General features: G+C 41.1%; 3 protein-coding genes across 7 annotated transcripts; 2 read left to right on the top strand and 1 right to left on the bottom strand.

Annotated features, from left to right (window-relative positions):
* The first annotated feature begins 20 nt into the window (after window positions 1–20).
* Window positions 21–5,831, top strand: si:ch211-248a14.8 (uncharacterized). Of its 5 annotated transcripts, XM_054600590.1 has the most exons (7): window positions 21–83; window positions 163–220; window positions 562–596; window positions 678–717; window positions 1,094–1,295; window positions 3,233–3,533; window positions 3,627–5,831. In XM_054600590.1, exons 3-7 carry the CDS (start codon window positions 584–586, stop codon window positions 4,031–4,033), a joined length of 963 nt encoding a protein of 320 aa, XP_054456565.1. In that variant the 5' UTR covers window positions 21–83; window positions 163–220; window positions 562–583; the 3' UTR covers window positions 4,034–5,831. The 5 variants fall into 5 exon arrangements, with proteins under 5 accessions (XP_054456565.1, XP_054456569.1, XP_054456566.1 ...); XM_054600594.1 differs by lacking the exon at window positions 562–596; XM_054600591.1 differs by lacking the exon at window positions 562–596 and having other exon boundaries at window positions 648–717.
* On the bottom strand, window positions 5,648–10,676 carry ecd (ecdysoneless homolog (Drosophila)). Its single transcript, XM_054600589.1, has 14 exons — window positions 10,512–10,676; window positions 10,183–10,403; window positions 9,949–10,066; window positions 9,701–9,788; window positions 9,196–9,374; window positions 8,645–8,837; window positions 8,401–8,529; window positions 8,147–8,272; window positions 7,924–8,009; window positions 7,719–7,822; window positions 7,063–7,324; window positions 6,644–6,711; window positions 6,328–6,542; window positions 5,648–6,197 (listed from the first exon to the last, which is right to left on the bottom strand). The coding sequence occupies exons 2-14, from the start codon at window positions 10,385–10,387 to the stop codon at window positions 5,970–5,972; spliced, it is 2,001 nt and encodes a 666-aa protein (XP_054456564.1). The 5' UTR covers window positions 10,388–10,403; window positions 10,512–10,676; the 3' UTR covers window positions 5,648–5,969.
* Window positions 10,677–10,938: 262 nt separating this feature from the next.
* fam149b1 (family with sequence similarity 149 member B1) lies at window positions 10,939–21,629 on the top strand. Its single transcript, XM_054600024.1, is given in 17 exon segments — window positions 10,939–11,240; window positions 13,037–13,153; window positions 13,733–13,877; window positions 14,623–14,771; window positions 14,945–15,088; window positions 15,630–15,791; window positions 15,897–16,078; window positions 16,185–16,327; window positions 17,002–17,070; window positions 17,624–17,736; window positions 18,037–18,261; window positions 19,303–19,426; window positions 19,704–19,829; window positions 20,091–20,172; window positions 20,514–20,585; window positions 20,588–20,650; window positions 20,808–21,629. Coding segments are annotated over 17 exon segments (2,046 nt in total). The 5' UTR covers window positions 10,939–11,193; the 3' UTR covers window positions 20,891–21,629.
* The last annotated feature ends 48 nt before the right edge of the window (window positions 21,630–21,677 follow it).

Below are 21,677 nucleotides of genomic sequence, written 5' to 3'. Positions count from 1 at the left end.
GAGAGAGAGAGAGAGAGAGAGAGAGAGAGAGAGAGAGGCGCCTTCAGCAGAATGGGAGGACAGACACGCTCGTTAAGACCAAGGTGAATTTATAACATTATTATAAGCATCTTATTATTATTATTATTATTATTATTGTTATTATTATTATTATTATTACAGTTGTAGCACCTCTGGTTTGGAGTTTGAAGATGAGATACACCTTTACAAATTTCAAATGGTGAGAAGTTTATGGTTCTCTCGCTCTTCTTCTATCCGAAAAAAAGTGCCTGTGTGTTATGTGACTTTAGCCGATGTTATCATTACGAGAATGTTCCGCCTTTAAAAAAACAAAATCATGATGTAATTTACTGTATAAGTGCATTATTATTATTATTATTATTATTATTATTATTATTATTATTATTATTATTATTATTATTATTATTATTATACATCTTTAAACTATAATATAGATTTTGATTAATAGCTCGAATATTCTGTTATTTGGTTGTATTCACGTACAACCAAATAAGACCAGGACAACAACAAGTCAGGTGCTGTTTTTCTGCTTTTATACAGCTGCAGTAACTCCTGACAAACAATGTCTAATCCAGGTATTTTTATGGAGGACATATTGATTACCGAACTTGTCTGTTTTGTTACAGTCATGTGAATCTCTCCTTTCCCCCACACAGCAACATCTGCACAGAATGACAGCATGTCTATAGATAAAAGGTAATCCAACTGGCTTTTATTCACATAGCACATATATTATATTTTTAGTGGTAGCCTATTCTAAGAACCAAGCAGGCAAATGCTAAAGCCAACTGTATCTTCACAGTCAAACTTCATTTGCATAAATGTAGCAGCCTATACTGGTGCTAGATGTATTACAGCAAACAGGTAAACCTGTCATTCCAGCAGTCATCCAAACAAAGCAGCCTTCCTTGGCAGATGGCCATTTACTGATGAGCTAAAGGACAAGCTGGTTTTGAATTTCAAAACCAGTAAAATAGCTTTCTTTAATTTCAACTAGACATGCAATTCTTACCCAGCTACACTCACAGCTGTGTCATTGGTATTATTTTACAATAAGTTCCCATGTGTGCAGTTCAGGGATGTGGAGGAGGGGATGGTGTGCCTCAGCGTCAAAGACTCTTTCGTCAAATCGTGCTCTGAAGCCCCTGGTTCCCACCCTGTGCCTGGCGGTGGTGATGTTATACGGCCTGGCCGACCAGCTCAGAAGCTTTGTGGCCAGCATCTTCATCCCACAGTACCACTTCCCGTACGCGGTGGCTCTCTGCTTTGCCCAGGTTGGTGCGTGCCGCCTGGCTGGTTTCTAAGGATGGTTCACACTTTATTCTGAATGAATGAATGAATCAAACATGAAAGCACTCTTTGTCCAGCCACCAGCACGTGTGTATTTTACGGATTATTAAAAGAAGACAACACTGCACACTATGGCTCACCTGCTGTTAAGTATACACAGAGTATTGTGTGCCATGACAGCAGGTTATTTGCACATACTGCTATTACATGCAATTACATCTGCCTTTATAGTATTTCTGCCAACACACAGGCAAACGTCAAACAACAACTAGTATGTTGATACTGAAGTACTGTATATATGTAAAAAAACCTCACATACATTATGTAGAAAATGCTGAATTTAAAAAGTGCTTCTATTACTTCTACTACTTATAATTATGATAATAACTTCTTTGTCAATTCTGTAAAGAAAAATCATAATTCTTCTCTTGGATTGTTGTTAATCATTGGTGCAATTAACTTCATACCTGTACAATGAAGTGTCGCCTGCTGGCTATTGATACTCTGTCAGTATTTGCTTTGAGTGTGTGTGTGCTGGTTTGAAGGACACGTCATGTGGTAGTGTTGTTGGTGGGGAGTGTGTTGATTAACACTTGGGCCCAATAGATGTTTAACCCAAACGGCTGGACAAAGGACTGAGATGTAAATGTGGCCCCATCCAAAGGTTGAAACTAGTTAAAGTCTTTGTGAATGAGTCATGTAAAATTAGGCCCTATCCACACTATATCGTTTAAGTGTGGACGGACTGACCTTGACGGTAAACAAACATTATTGTGGATATAAGGTAAATGCAGTAATTCATTTTTAAAAACACTGCTTTTTTTTATTCAAACAATTAAAACTTGTAACAAGAGAACATACAAAGTATAAAGTTATAATTATTCATTTGTATTAAAAAATATATTTCATAAAATTATTATTAATTACATTGATAAATAAATAAATTATAAAGAATGATAGGAAATAAAAAAGGGTGTGCATGCCTATTAGCCTTGTAAAATTGGTCTTTAGAGGGTCAATAAAACACACACACCTGAGATTTATGAGGGTCTGTAAAGACTGGATGGCATTAGTCCACAGGTTAACACAGCTTTTAGTCCGTAGGTTTAATTGTAATTATCCACTTCTCTACACAGTCAGTGAATTACAGGAGTTGGATGGATATATTCTACTTAACATCACATATATTTGCTCCTCATCTATGTGTTTATGTTTGGTCATGAAACATACATTTAGCCACAAAAGGACAGAAATGAAAACGTGGCAATGCATTTTGAATATGACAAAACATGCATCAAGCTTCTTTACTCATTCATTATAACATGAAAATAATATACTAAAACACAGTCAACCAACGGATTATTATTTTTATGATTTATTGTTTGATTAATTAGGCTGTAAAATTAGAGTACAGATGTGTAATAGCTGGTTTGTGTAACAAAACCCAAAGATATTACATTTTGAGTTATAGAAATGGGGCCTGCAAATGCTAGCCGTAATTATCTTGATAAATTACATAAATAAGTGATTGAAAATTTTTATTTAAAATTGGTGCTCATTCATTTCGTACAGTTTATTTAGCTTATCATCCAAGACAAATAAATTGGTATAAACAACATTTTGTAAACGCTATACAAGTTTGATACAAGTTGTGGGGATTCTGGAGCCTTTATCTGGAGAAATCTCAGTTTCATTAATAGATACTGATTTAACTATGCTTAACACTCTCTGCAATCTGCCCTGAATGTCCATTACAAACATGACTTCTATTGATATAAGTGATTGTCAAACTTCTATTAAGCATCCAATCAGCAGCCTCATTTCAGTAGTTAAATACTTCTGCATTCTATTTGATTCTTTAGTGCTTTGTGTTTTTTTTTACAGATACTTTAACTCTTTATATTTTCATGATCTTTTCCAGGTTCTGATCTCTCTCTTAGTCTTAAATCTCCTCCATGTCCTGGGTCTGGTGCCTCTGAAGCGTTACTCCAGGTCCCTGGGTGAGAAGCTGCTGGTGCCCTCCATCTGTAACAGCATCCATGCTGTGCTGGCCATGTGGGCCAAGGCCAACAGCACCGATGCCGGCCTCTTCCCCCTCCTCCTGCCTCTGCTGCCCATGGTAACTGTTGGTTTCAGTTTCTCTCAGAAGCTGGCATCCCTTCCATCCCTCCACATCTCTGCACTGATTTCCATCCTGGGCGGGACATCTTTTGTCATCACCGGTAAAAAAAAGGGTTAGATGGTATTTAACGGTGGAACTGATGGTTCTTAACCTCTAGTTAACTTCCTGTCTGTCTCTTTCTTTTTCTCTGCAGCCTCTCGGGGTCTGTTAGGTGTTGGGCCTCTGGAGTACATGTATGCACCTCTGGCTTTAATCCTCCACAGTCTGTCTCTGACTTGGCTCGCTAAAGTGTCTGAGGCTGACCGCAGACACTCCCCGGAAGCCCAAGCCTCCATTTTTGACATCTATTACGCCCAGCTGATAAACCAGAGCTGCGTGCTGGGCTTCCTGTGGCTGCTGCACCCAGAAAGTCCCTGGCAGGTGCTGAGTCACAGCAACTGGCAAAGCCTGCTCTTCCATGGATACCTGTTCGCTATCCTGCTGCTGGGCATGGTGTTGAACTTCCTGGTTGGTATGTCGGCTCTGTGTGTCTCACCACTTGCTGCTGCTCTGCTACACTCAGCAAGGCAGCTGGTGCAGCCGTTCCTCCAGATTTTGTAGTTTCACTTGGACGGAGTAAGAAAATGACTTTCTCTGACACGTTCTCTGGTGTTCGTGCCCCAAATTTACCTTAGTGATGATTGTGACGTGTTGTCCGTAGTAATATGACGTTGTTTACGTTTTAATTTATGTAACCGTGATGTTGATGTTGTTGTGCTGCCTAAACCTAAGCAATGGTTTAAGTTTACACATGTTTACTGCCACCGTGAGCTGGCCTCTCCAGTGCTTTGTTAAGTTACGCAAAGAGGTCTGACAAAGCTACGTCACCGTAACCCAACCTGAGCCACTTAGATAAAATACAGATTATTAGCAGAGCGTCAAACTGTAACCATGACAGCATTTTGTAAATGCAGAACAGGCTAATGATTCACAGTTGGAAGGAAGATCAGTTTCTGACTTTTTCCTTCTCTTTTTTTGTTTTAGATGACAGGTTTACTTAATCAAGTCAACATCTTTTGGAATAGTTTTGATACTCTACATATTTATTTTAAATACTAACATGTACTCCATTTTGCTAGTGGCCTTTTGACCCAACTGGTATATGTGACATCATTTACTGAACATTATTTAAGATTAACGTATTTAAATTCGCACGTTCACCCTTGAATGATTCTGACAGATTTTTCAGATGAGAAGGGACGAGGATGAGTAGCGTGTTTATTTGTACTGGACACAGACTGTTGAGAATTCTTTGATGCGTTCCCTTAACTGTGTTCAAAATATCTTAACTCACTGACTGAATTAATTTTTAACCAGAGGTTTGTAGAGGTTGTTGCCCTTGAATGAATCTGACCCAGTTATTCAGATGAGAAGGGATCACAATGAGTAAAAAGTGAAATGGTGCCGACATCGATCTCCTTTGAGTCTTCTTTAAGTTATTACCAGTAGCTTAGTTGTCTTTATTAAAGAATATGCCTTTATTATTATTCAATTAGCTTCCTCAAAATATTTATTTTAATTTTAAAACATTACACATAATTAAACTAATATGCTAATAAAGAATCTGTATACATTTAATAAACTGAAATGACACTGATATAAGACTTTATTTCCAAAAATATTTATTGTGTCTAGCATCCAAATTTAAGTGCCGTCAAACAAACAAACCAGCAGTACAAACACCAACATTACACAAAGCTGCAGGTATTAAAAATCCTCAATAAACCCGATCAAATGGAAACGTCATTACTTGCTGAGATCACTTTTTCTGTAGGCTTGAGTTCTGCTTCATCCTGCCTTTGCCTTTAAAGCTCAAATGTGCTTTTAAGATGATTTTTGGGGCATTTTTCATCTTAATATGATGGAGGAAAGTGGAAGAGAGACTGGAAATTGGGGAGAGAGAAAGAGAGAGAGAGAGCGGGTTTGACCACTGGGTGATCCCAAATTATTTTCCAACTAAATACTAGCTCAAGACTGTCAGTGACTTAGTTTGTTAAATTAAGGAACGTGAAATAAAACTCCACGTAAAGATTCATGGCAACACCGACATACAATCTGTATTAATACTGCAACCCAAACTGAAGATGTACACATTTATTTTTACGCTGCCATGAACATGTCCCAATAACACATAATTGATGGGGGATGTCCTACATTTTTTTTTATAAACAACTGTAAACTACAAACAATGTAGGTTTAAACAAATTCAAAAAGATTTTGCTTTTGTTTTATGATGTAGGAAATGTACCCAACTTGTTTTTCATTGCTAAACAATGCAGTATTACAGTGCAGAGAATACATTCCAGTGAGAAACATTGAATGTAAACCATGTTTGTTCTCAATAAAAGTTCTAACAGGACATCTTCAACTTCCATGATTGCTTTTGTGTCGTCAACGTGAATGGAGGCATTCAGCTAACAACTCTAAGCCACGCCTCGTCCACTGCTGATGCTAGTCCTTGCTGCGTGTTTCAGTACCCCAGTCTGCTTCTTGTCCTTTATGAGGGGTCAGAGTTGGGCGGTATGTGTAGCCCCAGACTCTGCAGCAGGTTAGAAGCCGGTCCGGCCAGCCCCGACTGGCAGCTGAGGGACTCCAGCAGGTTTGTGACCAGATTCAGGTCCACATCCAGAGGCTGGATCTCCTCCTCTGACTCATCCCTCTCGTCTCCATGGGGAGAAGCAGAGGAATGAGGGGAGCCATTGTTCAAGCCTGCCTTGTTGTAATTCTGCAGAAAGGACAAATACAGTAAAACAAATTGTTCCATAACTAGATTCATATGATACACATGCATTATTTCACATACGTTTTGAAAATGAATGGCTGAACATATGTGGATATGTTATTGTATAATTTACCGTCATATTGAAGCTTTGTCCTATATTAGTGCCCAACAGCTCCTGATCCATTTGATCCATGTATTTTCTGAGACCGTCCATAGTTTCTGTCCCGTTCATCTCTGTGTGACCTTCTTTCTCCTCATCACCCTCTTCTTCTTCATCATCATCATCATCATCATCGTCGTCGTCTTCATCATCTAGATCATCTGAATCTAGCTCTTCTTCTTTACTTCCTATAAAAATAAAAAACCTGACGGATTAATAAGAAGATGTGGCAAGTTTCTGCCAGTTATTTTTACATCTTGTTTCACATCTTTCATAACTTCCAACATACCCAGCAGTCTGTCCAGTGCGTTGGCCATGGAGTCAGGCTCAAAACTAAAAGGCTGAGTTGAACTGGTCCTGGAGTACAAAGAAAAACAATGTGAAACCTGAACTGAAACAATATTGCTGTGACAATTCATTTTGAATACATTAGCTAGTCAGGCTTCACTGATTCACTAGCATTTGGAGCCCAGATGGACCATGAAGAGATAACAATACATGTGTTACATCCAAATGCACATTTAAATCATGGTTAGATTTACTACACATTACCTTTTTGTATCATATAGAAAATAACCACATGAATCATCCTAAATAATTGTATTCATTGAGCCAAATGTGCCTTTGATGAATTTGGTTTAATATTCTCAAAATCAATCTGATGTACTGGTCAGTCAGTCAGTCAGTCAGTCAGTCAGTCAGTCTCACCAGGGCAGTTCAGCACCCTCATGCGACGACATGGCGTTGAGGAAGTTCTTCATCCCTTGACTGACTGCTACCAGGCTGTAACCGGCCTCCTCTAACTTCTTGTCATCTTCCGTCTCCTTTCTCCTCTCCTCTGCACCCCCGACATGCTGCGTCCCCGGTTTGGTAGAACTGGAGCTTTGGCCGCCAACATCAGCTCTCCCTCCACTCCTCTCCTGCAACATACGCTCCAAATCCTGAGCTGTGATATCCAGCCAGCTGTCGCCTGGAGATAGACAAAAAGAAAAGATAATTATGGGAAATGCTATAAAAGAGAGAAAAGGTAGAGAATGGAGGATGCATACCAAAAGGACATAAAAAAGAAAGGACTTGGCTGGAAGCAGAAAATCACAGGTGGCAGGGACAAAGGCTGTATCCTTTCTACCAAGGTCATATCAGCTCTACTTTAGTAAGTTAGTAAAGTAGTAAAATCTCCACAAGCAAACATTACCCAACACGCTGAATATGTGGACCATTCTCTATGTCAGGACCCATCACCATTCTATCCAAATATAACTGAGACAAATTAAAGTAGGTGTGTTCTTAAATGATGCATCCTCAAACTTTTTACAAATTCCTTTCCAGAGTGTTTCATATTCAAAAGAAAGATTTTCACTCACTGTCCTCTTGGGGGAGCTGTGACTCTTGTTTCTTCAGCTCCTCCACGCTGAACGTACTGCAGCTGTGCAGCAGCTGGAGAACCTCCTCACCAGGGGACAAAGCACTGAGACACAATAGGTAGATTCAGGCAGATGTAATAAGATATCACACGCAGGCATATCCACACAGTGTCCGCACCCGCACATGCACAGCCACAGCCCTCACCTTGATTTTGAGGCGACAGACTGTTTGAAGAAGTTTTCCGCAGATCTCGTCAGTTCTTTGTAATGAGCCGAACCTTCCAGTTCTTCCTGCATTTGACAACAATAAAATTATCTTTACACAGTAGATAAATGCTGAGTATATTACATATTTAACCTTAATATTCCAGGTGTGGTAAGGTAGCTACTATTCCTCTTGGTCTCAACATTCAAAAAGTTTGACTAACCCGGAAGTAGCCGCTACTTTTCAGACTGTCCAAGAAGCCTTTCCACTGAGGGTTACAACTGACGGGGGCATCGGGCTCTGATGATGGCAGCCTGCACTTGGAGCACAGGATCTCAAAGCCATGGGCCTGGTAGTGGGACACACACACATAATCAAATACAACACTGAAGAGCCAGCTTGCATTCTACCAAATGCATACATTTACTAATCCAAACGACAGGTCTGAATGATGATGAAACACAGATGATGGCTCACCAGTTTCATGCCGAGCTCATGGGATTTGTACTGAGGATCAGAGTGAGGAGGCAGGGCGAAGCCGCTCCTCCTGTCTGGAGTGAACTGTTGCTGCTGCAGCTGGGCGTACAGGCATCGGGTGAATGTCACCTGGAAATACATTTACAAACAGGATTACAGTAAACAACATAGAAGCATTATTTTGAAATAACTCCCTTTCTTTGCAAAAAAACCACTATAATCATGAATCTCTAAGTCCGTTTACCGAGGTGAGGACTCTTGTGTCAGGAGGGAAGGTCTTGAAACTTCGACACGCCTGCAGATCTACTGGATCCCGCAGGTAGAACGCAGACACTGCAGGGGCCACCAGGTCTGGTCGTTGTGCTAACACCATGGCGATACCTGAAGGTATGAAGCAGTGGGCACGATGGAGGCCATCTTTAATCTTCTCTGGGTACCTAAGTGGAGAGTAGAGATTGATTTACTTTTTCATTATTGATACATTTAAAGTACATGGAGATACCAGTCCCATATATTATTTCATCCACTGACATAAATATCGATGTGGCCGTTAACAAGTCGTTCTTTTGTTAATGCAGGTGTTTAATCAAGTGTGTAGTGAAGAGGTATTAAAAACTGATTCTGCACCTTGAAAATTAGATCCTGAAATTTTGCTTTTTTACTATTTACTGTCAATATAGATCCGGGGGTTAGAACCCACATACTGGAAAGCATATGTACTTGTCAATGGTGTTGAATGTGCAACACATTTATGCATCAAAAATAGACTTTTAACACACAGAGGCATCCTCTCACCCCTCTAATCGCTTCTTCAGGGCTGCACGGATCTTGGAGCTTGCCTGACAGGCCCCCGGGTGGGTGGAGAGCAGTGCTGTAACTTGTGCCACACTTGGTACCACATCTTTTGAGACCCCCACTGGACTGGATTTGGAGGGACAGGGCAGAATATGCAACTCTCCCCTATAGAAGAAGACCTGCAAAAATGATTAGTGAAACGATTAAAGGTTACACTTCAGGTAAATACAGACAAGAGGAAGAACGAGCCAAAGGAGTGGTTCTCTGTGTTTTGTTGCGTTACCTAAAAATGTGATTACTTTACACTAATGTTAACCATGCATTTAAAAATCAGACCAAAAGGTTTCAAGTCAAGGTTGTCAAATGTGTTTTTTATGTCTTACTCAAATTAACTGAAAAACAAGGTAGGTTATCAATTATCAAATTTAAGGTATGTGTTGGTAGATGGTTTGTACTTAAAGGGCTAAGACTAGAAGATGAAAACTCTCTCATTTGTTGGACTCACCCTGTTTTCACTGGTGTCTGGATTCAGCCACTTGGGAAGATAATCTGCCGCTTCGATCAGAAGAAACTCGCCATCGTTGTCCTCAACTCTTCACACACAAACACGAAATGGATATTAGAAGCAGAGAATCAAACGACAAAAAACTGAAACAGATCCCTGTTTAAGTACTGTAATATGGCAATGAAAACATTTGATGATTTCTATGCTTTATTTGAAAAAAGATAAACCCAGAGCACATTGTGTCTCACCTGGCTATGAGCTCTGGGAAGGCCTCTGTGATTTGCTGCAAGAGATAAACAACAAACCACTCGTCCTCCACATTGTCCCCAAACTGAGTGCTACCTCCAATGTGAGCAGGTACACCACCTGTCAATACAAGAAATGATATCGTTTTATATATATAACTGATGTTTATATTTTTACATCAGTGTGGGTGCCAATATTGAAAGCAATTCATCTCTGAGGTGGTGACAACACAATACCTTTCTCAGGATGATACTTGAGGTTGAATGGCTGATGCTGCCAGATGTATTGTATCAGGAGCGAGGCAACCTTTGCCAAAATCTCCTCCACTAGATGTGTGAGCTGTTCCTCAGTCTGCTGTGAAGTTGAGCTGTCTGTCTGGATCAAGAAGAGCTGGTACTGAACCATGTCTTCCTGAATCACTCTCCTCTGCAGACCGTCCATTGTAGTTGTTCAATGACTGTCAAATAAAAAGTAGGAGAGAAGTATTCACTTTTAGTAAAGGCTAACAGGTCACCACAGACAATGTATTACAGGACAATATATTTTAAGTGTCAGGCAACCTTACCTTGTTTTGTTTTTTAAATGTGAGATTGGTAGGGCGATGAAGTCTGGAGTGATTTCAATTCAACTTTTCTCATTTCTACGAACGTTGCCGGCACGCCACCCTTCACTGTTTGGGTCCTACTGTGAATCCCCCTCGACTAGAACCATCGTGTAACAAATATCAGTTCCGACATTTTAAATTAATTTATTTTCGCTGTTCCACCGATAAAAAGCCACCTATACTATATTAAATATACATCTAAAATAAAACAGACTACTACTGAAGTTAATAAAATTGTATTTATTATATAATTCGCATTTTATAGTTGAGTCGAATTCACCAACAGTAAGCGGACACATTTAGGCGACGCACTGACGTCGCGCAGTGCATGCTGGGAGTTGTCGTGAAATGGCTGATAACTACACGGCTACTTTGTGGTAGTCCGAAATCTATTTCCCGTGATGCAACGGGGCTGCGTATCCATGACACCCGTATTATTGTTGTTGCTGGCGCTACAGTTAGCACGGGAATGCGTCTGAGGTTGTGCTCCACTAGCGTTGTGTTTGTACAATGTAAACGTGATTGATTGATAGATTCTGTTTGTCTGCGGACTGGAGGAGATGTTGGACCTCCCCGCCAACCAGCACAAGGAGGCAGGCATGAGAGGCGAGGGGCTGAGCCTGTGAGACGGAGACCAGGGAGGATGATCTCACGGTACAGCAGGAGACCCGTGTCTCACAAACTGGAGATGTGAGTACTGTGACGTCACCAGCTGAGCACCGTATACACGGGGTTTCCCAGCTGCCAGAAGCAAGGGGGGATGAGTGATTGACTGATGGATGTGAAATCATCTTTGTATTGATCCAGATAAGATAAGATAATCCTGTATTAGTCCTGAAAGTGGGGATTACAGCAGCATAGTTTTTTTTCTGTCTGTAAATATTATATTTCAGTTATTGTTGTTTTTCTTGCTTATTTATAATACTTGGTTTTTTTTCATTTTTAATCTTGTCTTTCTTTACTATGTCTCTTGTGTGCACTTTACTCTATGCTGCTGTAAGCCTGCAAATTTCCCCACTGCGGGACTAATAAAGGATTATCTTATCTTATCTTATTACATTACAGTCATTTAGCAGACGCTTTTATCCAAAGCGACTTACAATCAGTAGTATGTTACATATCATTCACCCATTCACACACTGATGACAGGCTACCATGCAAGGTGCCACCATCAGACTCTAACTAACATTCATCATCCAGTCCACACCGATGGCAAGCCTTCGGGAGCAACTTGGGGTTAAGTGTCTTGCCCAAGGACACATCGACTGCCGAAGCCGGGTATCGAACCACCGACCCTCTGATTGGAGAACTACCTTGCTCTCCACTACGCCACAGCCGCCCCTTATCTTATCTTATCTTATCTTATCTTATCTTATCTTATCTTATAGAGGATAGTGCAAACAAGAGACATAGTAAAAAAAATCTAAATAAGTATTATAAATAAGCAAATGAGCAATAAAAAAACAGTAAAGAATCCACAGTAACTGAAATATTATATATACAGACTGAAACTATTATAACTATTGTATTGCACAGTGTATTTGTATTGCAGAGGATTTTAGTGTCATGTGGTCTGCTACTGGGAGCAGAGCTGGTTGTGCAACCTGACAGCAGCAGGAAGGAAGGACCTGCGGTACCTCTCCTTCACACACCGGGGGTGAAGCAGGCGGTGGCTGAAGGAGCTGCACAGAGCTGCCAGGGTGTCCTGCATGGGGTGGGAGGTGTTGCCCATCAGGGATGATAGCTTGGCCATCATCCTCCTGTCTCCTGTCGCTACAGACAGTCCATCTGTCGCCTGGTTTCGACATTAAAACGACATTTAAACTACTAGGACACCCTGTTATTTGAGGGAATAACATTTCCTTGTTTCTTAAGCTGTCATGCTTTGCAAAAATGTCGGCAGTAAAGTGAGCTCTAATTATTTGTGCTTTCAGGGTTATGATCCTTTATCTAGATACAACAAGAATTATGATAAAGATCACGTGGACAATCAGCTGTTTTAACTATATTTTCATGATGTTTTTCTCATGGAGGGATTTTAAGTCCATCACATACAGTACCAGTCAAAAGTTTGGACACACCTTCTCATTCAATGTTTTTTCTTTATTTTTATTTTTTTCTACATTGTAGATTAATATTGAAGACATCCAAACTATGAAGGAACACATATGGAATTATGTGGTAAACAAACAAATGCTCAACAAACCAGAATATGTTTTATATTTTTGATTCTTCAAAGTAGTTGAATGAGAAGGTGTGTCCAAACTTTTGACTGGTACTGTACATTAAACACTTCCCCGGTCGCCTCTCAAAAATGTGATTATGATAAAGTTCACGTGGAAAATCAGCATTTATTTCATGATGGTTTGTCCTTGTTGTGCTTGTAAGCCCATCGGTAACATCGAACACGCCACTGGTCGCCTCTCAAACTCACTTTTATCATTAGACTTTTTTTGATTAATGTTCTCAATCTGTCTTTTCTGCAGACGTGGGTTGTCTCGCAGCAGCCTTGACCACCACCCTCTCCCAGAGGAGGCAGACGATAACCAAACGCCTCAGCGATACCTCCATGACCTCCAGGAAGCCGTCTCCGCTCACAACAGGTAACTGAGTCCTGGTCATTTAGCAGACAGCCCTGACTTATTCCACCAGGAGATAAACCTTTTCCAGAGTAAGGCCAAGATGAAACTACTTGGAACTAGTACACAAAAATACTCTTGAATGTGTATTATGTAATGTTATACTGTCTTGAGTGGACAGCTGATTCTCAGGGCTGAAACCAGACACCCAGAAGAAGTAGATTAATTGATATCACATTGCCTCCTTCAGATGTGCAGTTAAAAGAATAAGTAATGAGTCAGGCTGTTGGAATATTCAATTACTTTAACATTTGCCCTCTATTTTCCACTTTGAAACCTTGCCCGTGGTTATGTCAACAACCACCATCAGTAAGATTTACGCAGCCACATGACAGAGACCTGGTTTATATTGTGACATAGAGAGTCATGGTGTTTGCATATACTTGTTAAATTCACTGGGTATATCTAAAACAGGTGATGGTTTGCTGTGGGAAGAGGGATTGTTGGAAACATAGGTTGTGAACTCTATGCCCTACAGGAAAAGTGGTAAAACATTACTTATCAGACTGTACACAAACCTTATTTCTTGTCCTTTCTATGTAGTTCAGATACGTCTGCTGCGTCGGGCCACTCCGACTGTCCCACCGTCATTTCAGTTGACTCCAACCAGTCCTGGTCAGGCATCCACAGCTCTACCGGCACTGGCATCTCCACAGAGAGGAGCTCTGTTTTCTCCTGGGGCTACGATGTAAGTCTACTCCATAGATCTTAACATGAAGCGATGATGCCAGCCTGACTCTGTCTGTCCCACAAGAAACATACTGTGCAAACACTCACACATACACACACACACACACTCAAAAACATACACATCGACATCTTTGTTTTTCCTCGAGCAATTTTCCTCCTCTCTGTTTTTATGTTGCAAAGATAAAAAGAAGCCACAGACATCCTTTCATGCATTTTTTTATGTCAGATTTTGTTTTACCTACCAACCCGTGGAAGATGCCTGATTTGTCTGCTACTTCTTTGTATATGCAAGACGTGATTCCACTGGGTATTGGTGTGTTATTATGCTGTGCTTTCTAGCCTCAGTTGGTCCTACAAAGGTTTTTTGGGACTCAATTATTTATTTAGTGAGTTGTCCTCAAGCTGTGTTGAGAAAAGAAAAAAAAAGTTACACAAACTAACTCACTCCATACTCACTTCTTTCTCTCTGTCTTTCTCTTGTTTTTTGTCATAGCATATGAACAATCCTGCTTGACCTCAAATGCATACAGACATCTCAAAGGGCCATATGGGCAAACTATTATGCATGTCGAGGCTTGCCATGAGATTTAAAAAACAAAAAAAAAACTGCAGACGTGGTACCAATAGCTGATGAACAGACTGAAAAGCAGCAGCTTTCAGTCATAGAGCCGGTGTATGAGAACAGAGGAATGACTAGCTTTCCTTCCTATGTCACCTTCTCTTTTTGTTTTTCTGTCCCTTAGGAGTTCGACAAGGCAGCGTCACGTCAGGTGCAGCAAATGTTTGAGGAGATTGACAAAGAGCTGTACGAGGGGAGAGGCAGCGGGGGAGGGATCCTCCAGGGGCTGCAGGATGAATGTCAGCACTGGGCCACACGTTTCCCACATCTTCGGTACGTTATCCACGGTTTACGACCAACCTACTGACAACCTACTTCTTCTTCAGGGTACCAGTGGGATCAAAGAGTAATGCTGATTGTGGAGACAAAGCTGGAAAAAAAATCCGTTCTTGTATGAAAACATAATTATTTTACTAAAAAATTCTTTGTGTGTGTGTGTCACTTAGGATCCTGGGGACTCAGCTGATGTGTCCCAGTGATGAGGGCTTCCAGTGGTATGCTTCTTCAGAGAAAGGCAGCTCTGCCAGCAGCCCATCAGTAGGCAAAGAGAGCAGTGTGAAGTCCCAGGAGAAAGATATGGGTGGCACAGAGTAAGTCTTTACTGCACAGACGCACTGGTTGACTGTCTGATGTCAGAAGGACACATAAGTTCACCTGTCAGATACATTTCGTTGATGTAAAAAAAAATATTATGCCTCTCTATCTCTAGTGGCTGTTTTTGCGGGCTGTCCAGATGACTGGTGTTAGGGCATCAATTATAGAGGAGTCCTGGCTGACTCTGTGGTGTTGTGACCTAGATGCTCAGGCTTCTTAATCAAGTTTGGTGGCTCATGTTGACTGGCTGTGATGAATGGTCGCTGGGACCGCCAGGTTTAAATCTAAGTTGACGTAAAATAATTTGTTAATGTCACTATGCAGTGTGTGAGTGTGAGCTTGTGGATGTATGTGAACACTGTACAAGTTCTTTCATCTCTGAAAGTTTACTTCTGCTTTTCAGCCCGGAGATGTGAAATGAGTTTGAGTTTATTTATCATTAATTTATAGAAAACATACAGGATTTGTGTAATGTAACGTTTTATGTGTACATGGTAAGGTGCTTAACTATGTGTGCCCTTGTCTTGGGGGGGAAAGGTTGAACGTGCAGGGAAGGAGGGCGGCGCTGATCGAGGCCTCCTCAGCAGAGGCGGATGAGCCTCCTGGCACCTCCAGTGGCTCCAGCAGTCACGACAAGTCGAGAGTGATTGAAGTGGACGGTCTGATGGAGGAATACCTGGCTTTCGATAGCAGGGACATGTGAGTTACTCGCTGTTCTTATTTTGTACAGTTTTGTTTTATGCCGGAATCTAAATCTAAACCTCAGCTGTTAAATTTTTTTTTTTATATATCTGTCTTCTGCAGGGAGGACGAGTGGGAGCAGGATTGTTCAGAGTCGGGTCGAAAGCATCACTCTATGCCCCCTGTCTCTCCATACCGGTGTCGCCGTCAAGCTGTTCTCGACCTGCTGTTTGATGATGTGTGGCGGCAGCTGGTTGGCTGGATGAAAGAGCTGGTTCAACGCCACTGGGAATGCTGCACCTCAAGTAGGGGCTGAACTGAACTATTTCGCATGCAATGGACCTAACTTACATCAACAACTGTCCATTCTTACGCACAGTATTTGGAAGTGATTGTATGTGTGATTGGCAGACGATGAAAAGATTTCTGGGAACTTGAGCCCCGTGCCGCAGGACTCCCAGAATCCCTTCATGCTGCTCTCCATGCTTCCGACGATGCTGCCCAAACTGGGCCAGAGCAGGGTGCCCCCGCTCACAGCTGGGCTGCAGTTTCAGGTCAGTGGTCCGAGGGAGTAGACTGGGAGCCTCGTTTTTTACTTTTAGCACTGTCAGCAGTTCAGGAGGTCGATTCAAAACTTGAAAATAAAAAAAAAATCTCCTTTTTAAAAAGTAATCTATTTGGGCTTTTTAAAAGAAACAATGAATCAGAGACAATAATGACGATAATAGTGACCTTGATATAAAATGCACTTCAAATAGTTGTATTTAAACAACTGTTTAGATTTGACCTTGAATTGTTTTCACTGTAAGTCACTGCAATATATCACATGAAAATAAAATTATATTTGTTAAGGACATGTATCAGTGAAGTTGACCTTTAATCGTCTTGACCGGCTTTAGGGTCACATGTCTCTGTTCCACAGTCCACACTTTTTTTTCACTCCTGCCTGTTGCTCTTTCAGTCTTTCAGTGCTTCCAGTTCATTAACTTGTATCACTGTTTTCTTTCCTTCCCTCTTTACTTTCTGCCCTTCACCTTGCCAACGTGTTTTGTGTACCTTTTTTTGTTTCTTTTGTCCATTTTCCCCTTCTTAATGTCATTATATTTCTTTCTTTCTTTCTGTATGTCTTTATTTCTAACTTTATTTTCCTTCATGTTCTTTACTCATCGCTCTTCCTTTCTTCTTTATCCACTATCTTCCTTTGGTCATGCCTTTTTTCTCCTTAAAGAACACAAAGTCAAGGGGTTCAAAGCACAAGTCCAGACGGAAATCCAAAAAGCAGAAAAGATCTTCCACTGTATGTAACTCCCTCACTTAGAGCCAAAGTGGTGGTGTGTTGTGTGCACGCTGTCCATGGCGGCTCATTATCTTTTATCTCTAGAATAAATGTGCTTGTGCCTGTTGATTAACCCCAAAGCATCAACACTGCTTTTTTATTGATTAACTGCAACTTATTTTCAACATGAACTACTTTGATTTTTATTTTTTTTAGATCTTTCTTTTCTGTCACAACGAGAATGTTTGGAATGCTTGTTTTTGCTAGTTATTGATTTTGTTGCATTTTGTGAATGTTATTTTTGATCGGTGGCGTAGCAGATATGAGGTCCACCTGACATCACTGCATGATGAATAACCGTTTCTTTGATGATATGCTGTTTTGTACATATGGAATTAACTAACCACGTGGCCCCTGGCCTTCATAAAATACAATATTAGTATCTGACCTGCCTTACCTCCTTTATTATTTCTCTTGTCCGCTCCCTTCGCATTCTTTTTCTTTCATCCCTCTCCTCTACCCCTCTCTCCTTTTATCTCATTACTTTCTCCCTTCATCTCACGCTATTCCACAGGCTGGAAGGGTCCCAGTAGGAGCAGCAGCGACCCAGCACAACCTGAACGACCTCATTGTGATCCACAGCATCCCCCTGCAGCAGAGGAACCTGGTCGTGCTGGAAAGAAACCAGTAAGGATACATTTTACTCATCCAACCAATGAGCTTTGGTGCCAAAATGGAGAAAAATCAATGACACAATTACAATTTCGGGAATGTTTTAATCCACCAATGGGAATGAAAGTGGCGTGGATGTCTTGTAGTTCTTCTTTTCCATTTACAGATAAACACATTATAGAGAGACATAGCCTCTCTCATGCTGTGTTATTGTCCCTGGTCCTAACACCTTGTTTGGCAGAGTACACAGCCAACTGGCAGCAGGTGGAAATGCAGCATTCAGTCATTAAGCTCCACGCTCTCTTTGCCATACAGGGAGCCAGAAGAGCGGGCGTCTCACAGACCGGGCTCCAGCGCGGTCCCCTCCAGCAAACCGCGGCCTCGCAGAGCCCTGGAGCAGAGCTCTTCATCGCTGTCACGCCCGGCACAGTCTGCCCGGCGTAGAAACCCTCCTCCCCGGACCCTCCTGCCACTGGTTCCCAGTCTGAGTCAGTCCTGCGCGGCGGGATCCATGGACGAGGTCATCCGCGGGACACGTCTGTGAGTTTTAGCATCATGGGAATCCCCGCCACCCCCACCCAAAATCCTATCTCGCTTTTTACTCTCATTCTCCCCTCCGGTCTCTGAAGTTGTGCAGAGTGAGATTACTTTGAAAACAGACTCTCTTTCAACTTGTGCCTTATGGCTTATGGGAAGGCTGCGTGATAAAAGTTTCATGTGTGAAACCAACTTCACAGATGAACTTGTTATGAACTGCGGGTGAAGTGTGCCACCTAGTTTTCCATGTTCCAAATTTTTCTTTCTAATGTTGAACTCGTGTTTTTAAAAATAAATAGTTTGACTTTTTCTGCTGAAAAGAGTTCGATTAGAAGATCGAAGTCTGAAGTGTAAAAATGTTTGTGGTTTTACTTTACTTTTACTTCATTGTCATCGCCGCTACGCTTATCTCCAAGAAATATTGTGGGACAAAACAGTCTGTAAAACTACAACTTGTTGATTTTACACTTTGGTTTTTGTATGGGTTAAACATTAACATTAATTAGCATTAATTGGTAAATTCCGAGTCACTGGTATGTGGCTTCTTTATCTCTGGGTGGCACAAGGCTAGCTGTTTCTAGCCTTTATGCTTAGCTAAGCAAACGGTCTCCTGGCTCCAGCCTCATTTTAAGCAGACATAATTTAAAGTGGGATAATCTCATCTGAATCTCATCTAATTTCATATAATCATTCATCTCCCAAAATGTCAAACTCTTCCTTTAATATCACAGTACTGTCACCGTAGCATCCTGGTCATCAAATTCTATCTGGGGAGGGATAACTTCCACATTTTATAGCACTGTGGCAAAATCATTTTTTACAGCACTAAAGAACAACCATATACATTTTTCTCTTCATGTTTGTTCTTATTTAAAAAGTCTCTACGCTATCACAAGAAGTTCAATTCTACCTTTGACTTTCATCCTCACACATAAGCTGTGAATTTTCGCAACTCCCACGGCCCTTTTTCATAAGGAACTTTATGTTAGCGCCGTAGAACAATCTATCTGTACTTATTGTCTTTGTGTGTTTCTCCTTCCACAGACCCACAGCCAGCGACTGCCTGACGTCTCCCTTGTTGCCTTTGAGCAGGAACACACTGCTTCCCCCCATCAGCACCGGAGACCCAGAGTCATCTCACTCGGGGCAGCAGTGCAAACCTGCACAGGTTGAATACAAAAACACTTAAACCCATCTCCACCGACAATGAAAAGCTTATTACAGCACATAAACTGAAAACACAGATTAAAATGAAGGCTTTCTGAATAGATAACAGGTTTAAGAAGTCTACCAGTAACCAGAAGGTGTTTAAGTATACAGCCTTAAAACAATTATATTGTAGCTTCTATTAAATAAATAAGTATTTTTTTTCTTTTTCGAATGCAGTAAACCACCTGTGACCGACTGTTTAAAAGACGGTGTATTTGTCCTTTATTTCCATCCAGCGTCACAGAGGCCCGTCCAGCCGCGCCCACAGTGCTATAAACGACGAAGCCGGCAGTTCAATACCGAGGGATCGTCACCACCTACTGGACGTCTTCTCTCGGCCCAACACCACTCACACATACAGGGTAAGATGCTCTTTATCGTGACACATCACACCTCCTGCATACACATACGGCATACTACCACAGGTGGCAGGTCAATGATTTTGTGTATCTCTCTGGAGAGAAGTTTTCTTTTTTGTTTTTGAACCCATCAGGTTTAGGTCTTAAAGTAATAAATTGGCAAAATGTATCTTCTGTATGATATGATTAATGGCGACATCATTTATTTTTTTTGTGGTTTGAGTCTCAGAGACCACGTGTTTGACCCCTGGTTTTATTTTTCAGTCCGACACTCCTTACCGTCGTTCCTTCACAGTATTGGACAACATCGGGCAGGGGCGGCCAGGCAGAGCCTCTGTAGCCACAGGTCAGAAATTCAACTTTAATAGTTGCACATAAAAACGTATAAATACTCCCGCAAAATGGGTTGTTTTCTACCACCAACAGTGGCTCCCAAATATATATATATTATTTATAAATATAAATAACATAAATATGTAAAATAAAAATATTTAAAACTATTTATCCATTACTTTAAGCTAAATATTTGAAATGTTTATCTGGGAATCACTGATACTGTATACTGGGACCCCTACTTTTCATTTGCCTATCACTTGTACTGCAAATACCCAGTGCTTGCATAAGATATGGATCTCGTAGTACATCAGTTATTCACTTATGCATTCATTTATTCATTCATTCCACCAGACTCTCTTGGTATCGGTGTGACGGGCATCAGTATCGGCATCAGCAGCTCATCTTTCTTGGACTCGTTTTCCCATCCCCCTTGGGACACTCACCCATCAAAGACGAAGAGGAGCCGGACCCACGAGCCGCCGTCCCGGGTGAGTAGATTAAAGCACTGATTAAGCTCTTCCAGACTTAATAAACTATGAATGAAAGAGGTTGCAGCAGCGGTTGGCTTCAAGTAAGATTTACCTGCTGGTAAGATGATTTAATCAGTGTTTTCATTAACTTATTTATCCTTCCTCTTTCCCACAGCGACACTGGTGCCAGTGTCAGTCCCACCTCGGTCCTACACCCGGGGAGGCGTCTCAACCAGAGCCAGCAGACCTGGTTTGTAGTTCGCCTCCAAACCCTTCAGCCATTCATCTTTATTCCCCACAACAAAGTGCAACCCTCTGAAGCATCTGTGCCCTTTTTTTTTTCTTTTTTAAACAGAAGTAGCAGATTTTTTTCATATTATCCTGCTTTGGTTAAGTTTATGTTTGAGGCCTATTTTTGTATTTCAGAAATCAGCTTATGTGGCTGCCAAACACACAGTAACTCCGTCGTCATGTGCAGTGTGAGCTGTATGTGTGGGCATTTGTAATTTGTATGTATGATCTGAATGTGTATATATCTATTTATATGTGAATGTACAGAATATTATCTTCCGTGGAGTGTTGATATGTTGGTAAATGACTATGCAGGGAATAACACATCCACCCCGACAGGGATAGAGGAGATAAAAAGCACTTTCTTTCCTCTCTGATGCTACATCAGAGGGTTTGGTACTGTATATTTTATAAGGACACAATTTTCAACTCAGTTTAAAATCATATTAATCAGAAGAGGGAATGTGGTGGCTGAACATCTCTGTAGCACACTTGCTTTTACATCCACACCTCACGATAAATGAAGGAATAGAAGAAACTGTAAATAACTAAAGGATTAATTCATCATGTCTGTACAAGTTACTGTGTTTGAGGTACATTTTCCTTATTACCTGAGCAAAGCCACGTGGGGATGCTTTGACAGGTAACATCAGGGTCACTGCACAAAGGGTAGTTTTCCTTTCATTCGTTATTAAAATAATATATAATCGGACAGCCATGCTACACAGGTGACAAAGCTTGAAAATCAAAGCTT

Source organism: Anoplopoma fimbria, chromosome 6, assembly GCF_027596085.1.
Source record: "Anoplopoma fimbria isolate UVic2021 breed Golden Eagle Sablefish chromosome 6, Afim_UVic_2022, whole genome shotgun sequence".
NCBI classification, from domain to species: domain Eukaryota; kingdom Metazoa; phylum Chordata; class Actinopteri; order Perciformes; family Anoplopomatidae; genus Anoplopoma; species Anoplopoma fimbria.
The sequence above is the reverse complement of the archived record's forward strand: the minus strand, read 5'-3'. Positions and strand labels throughout refer to the sequence as shown.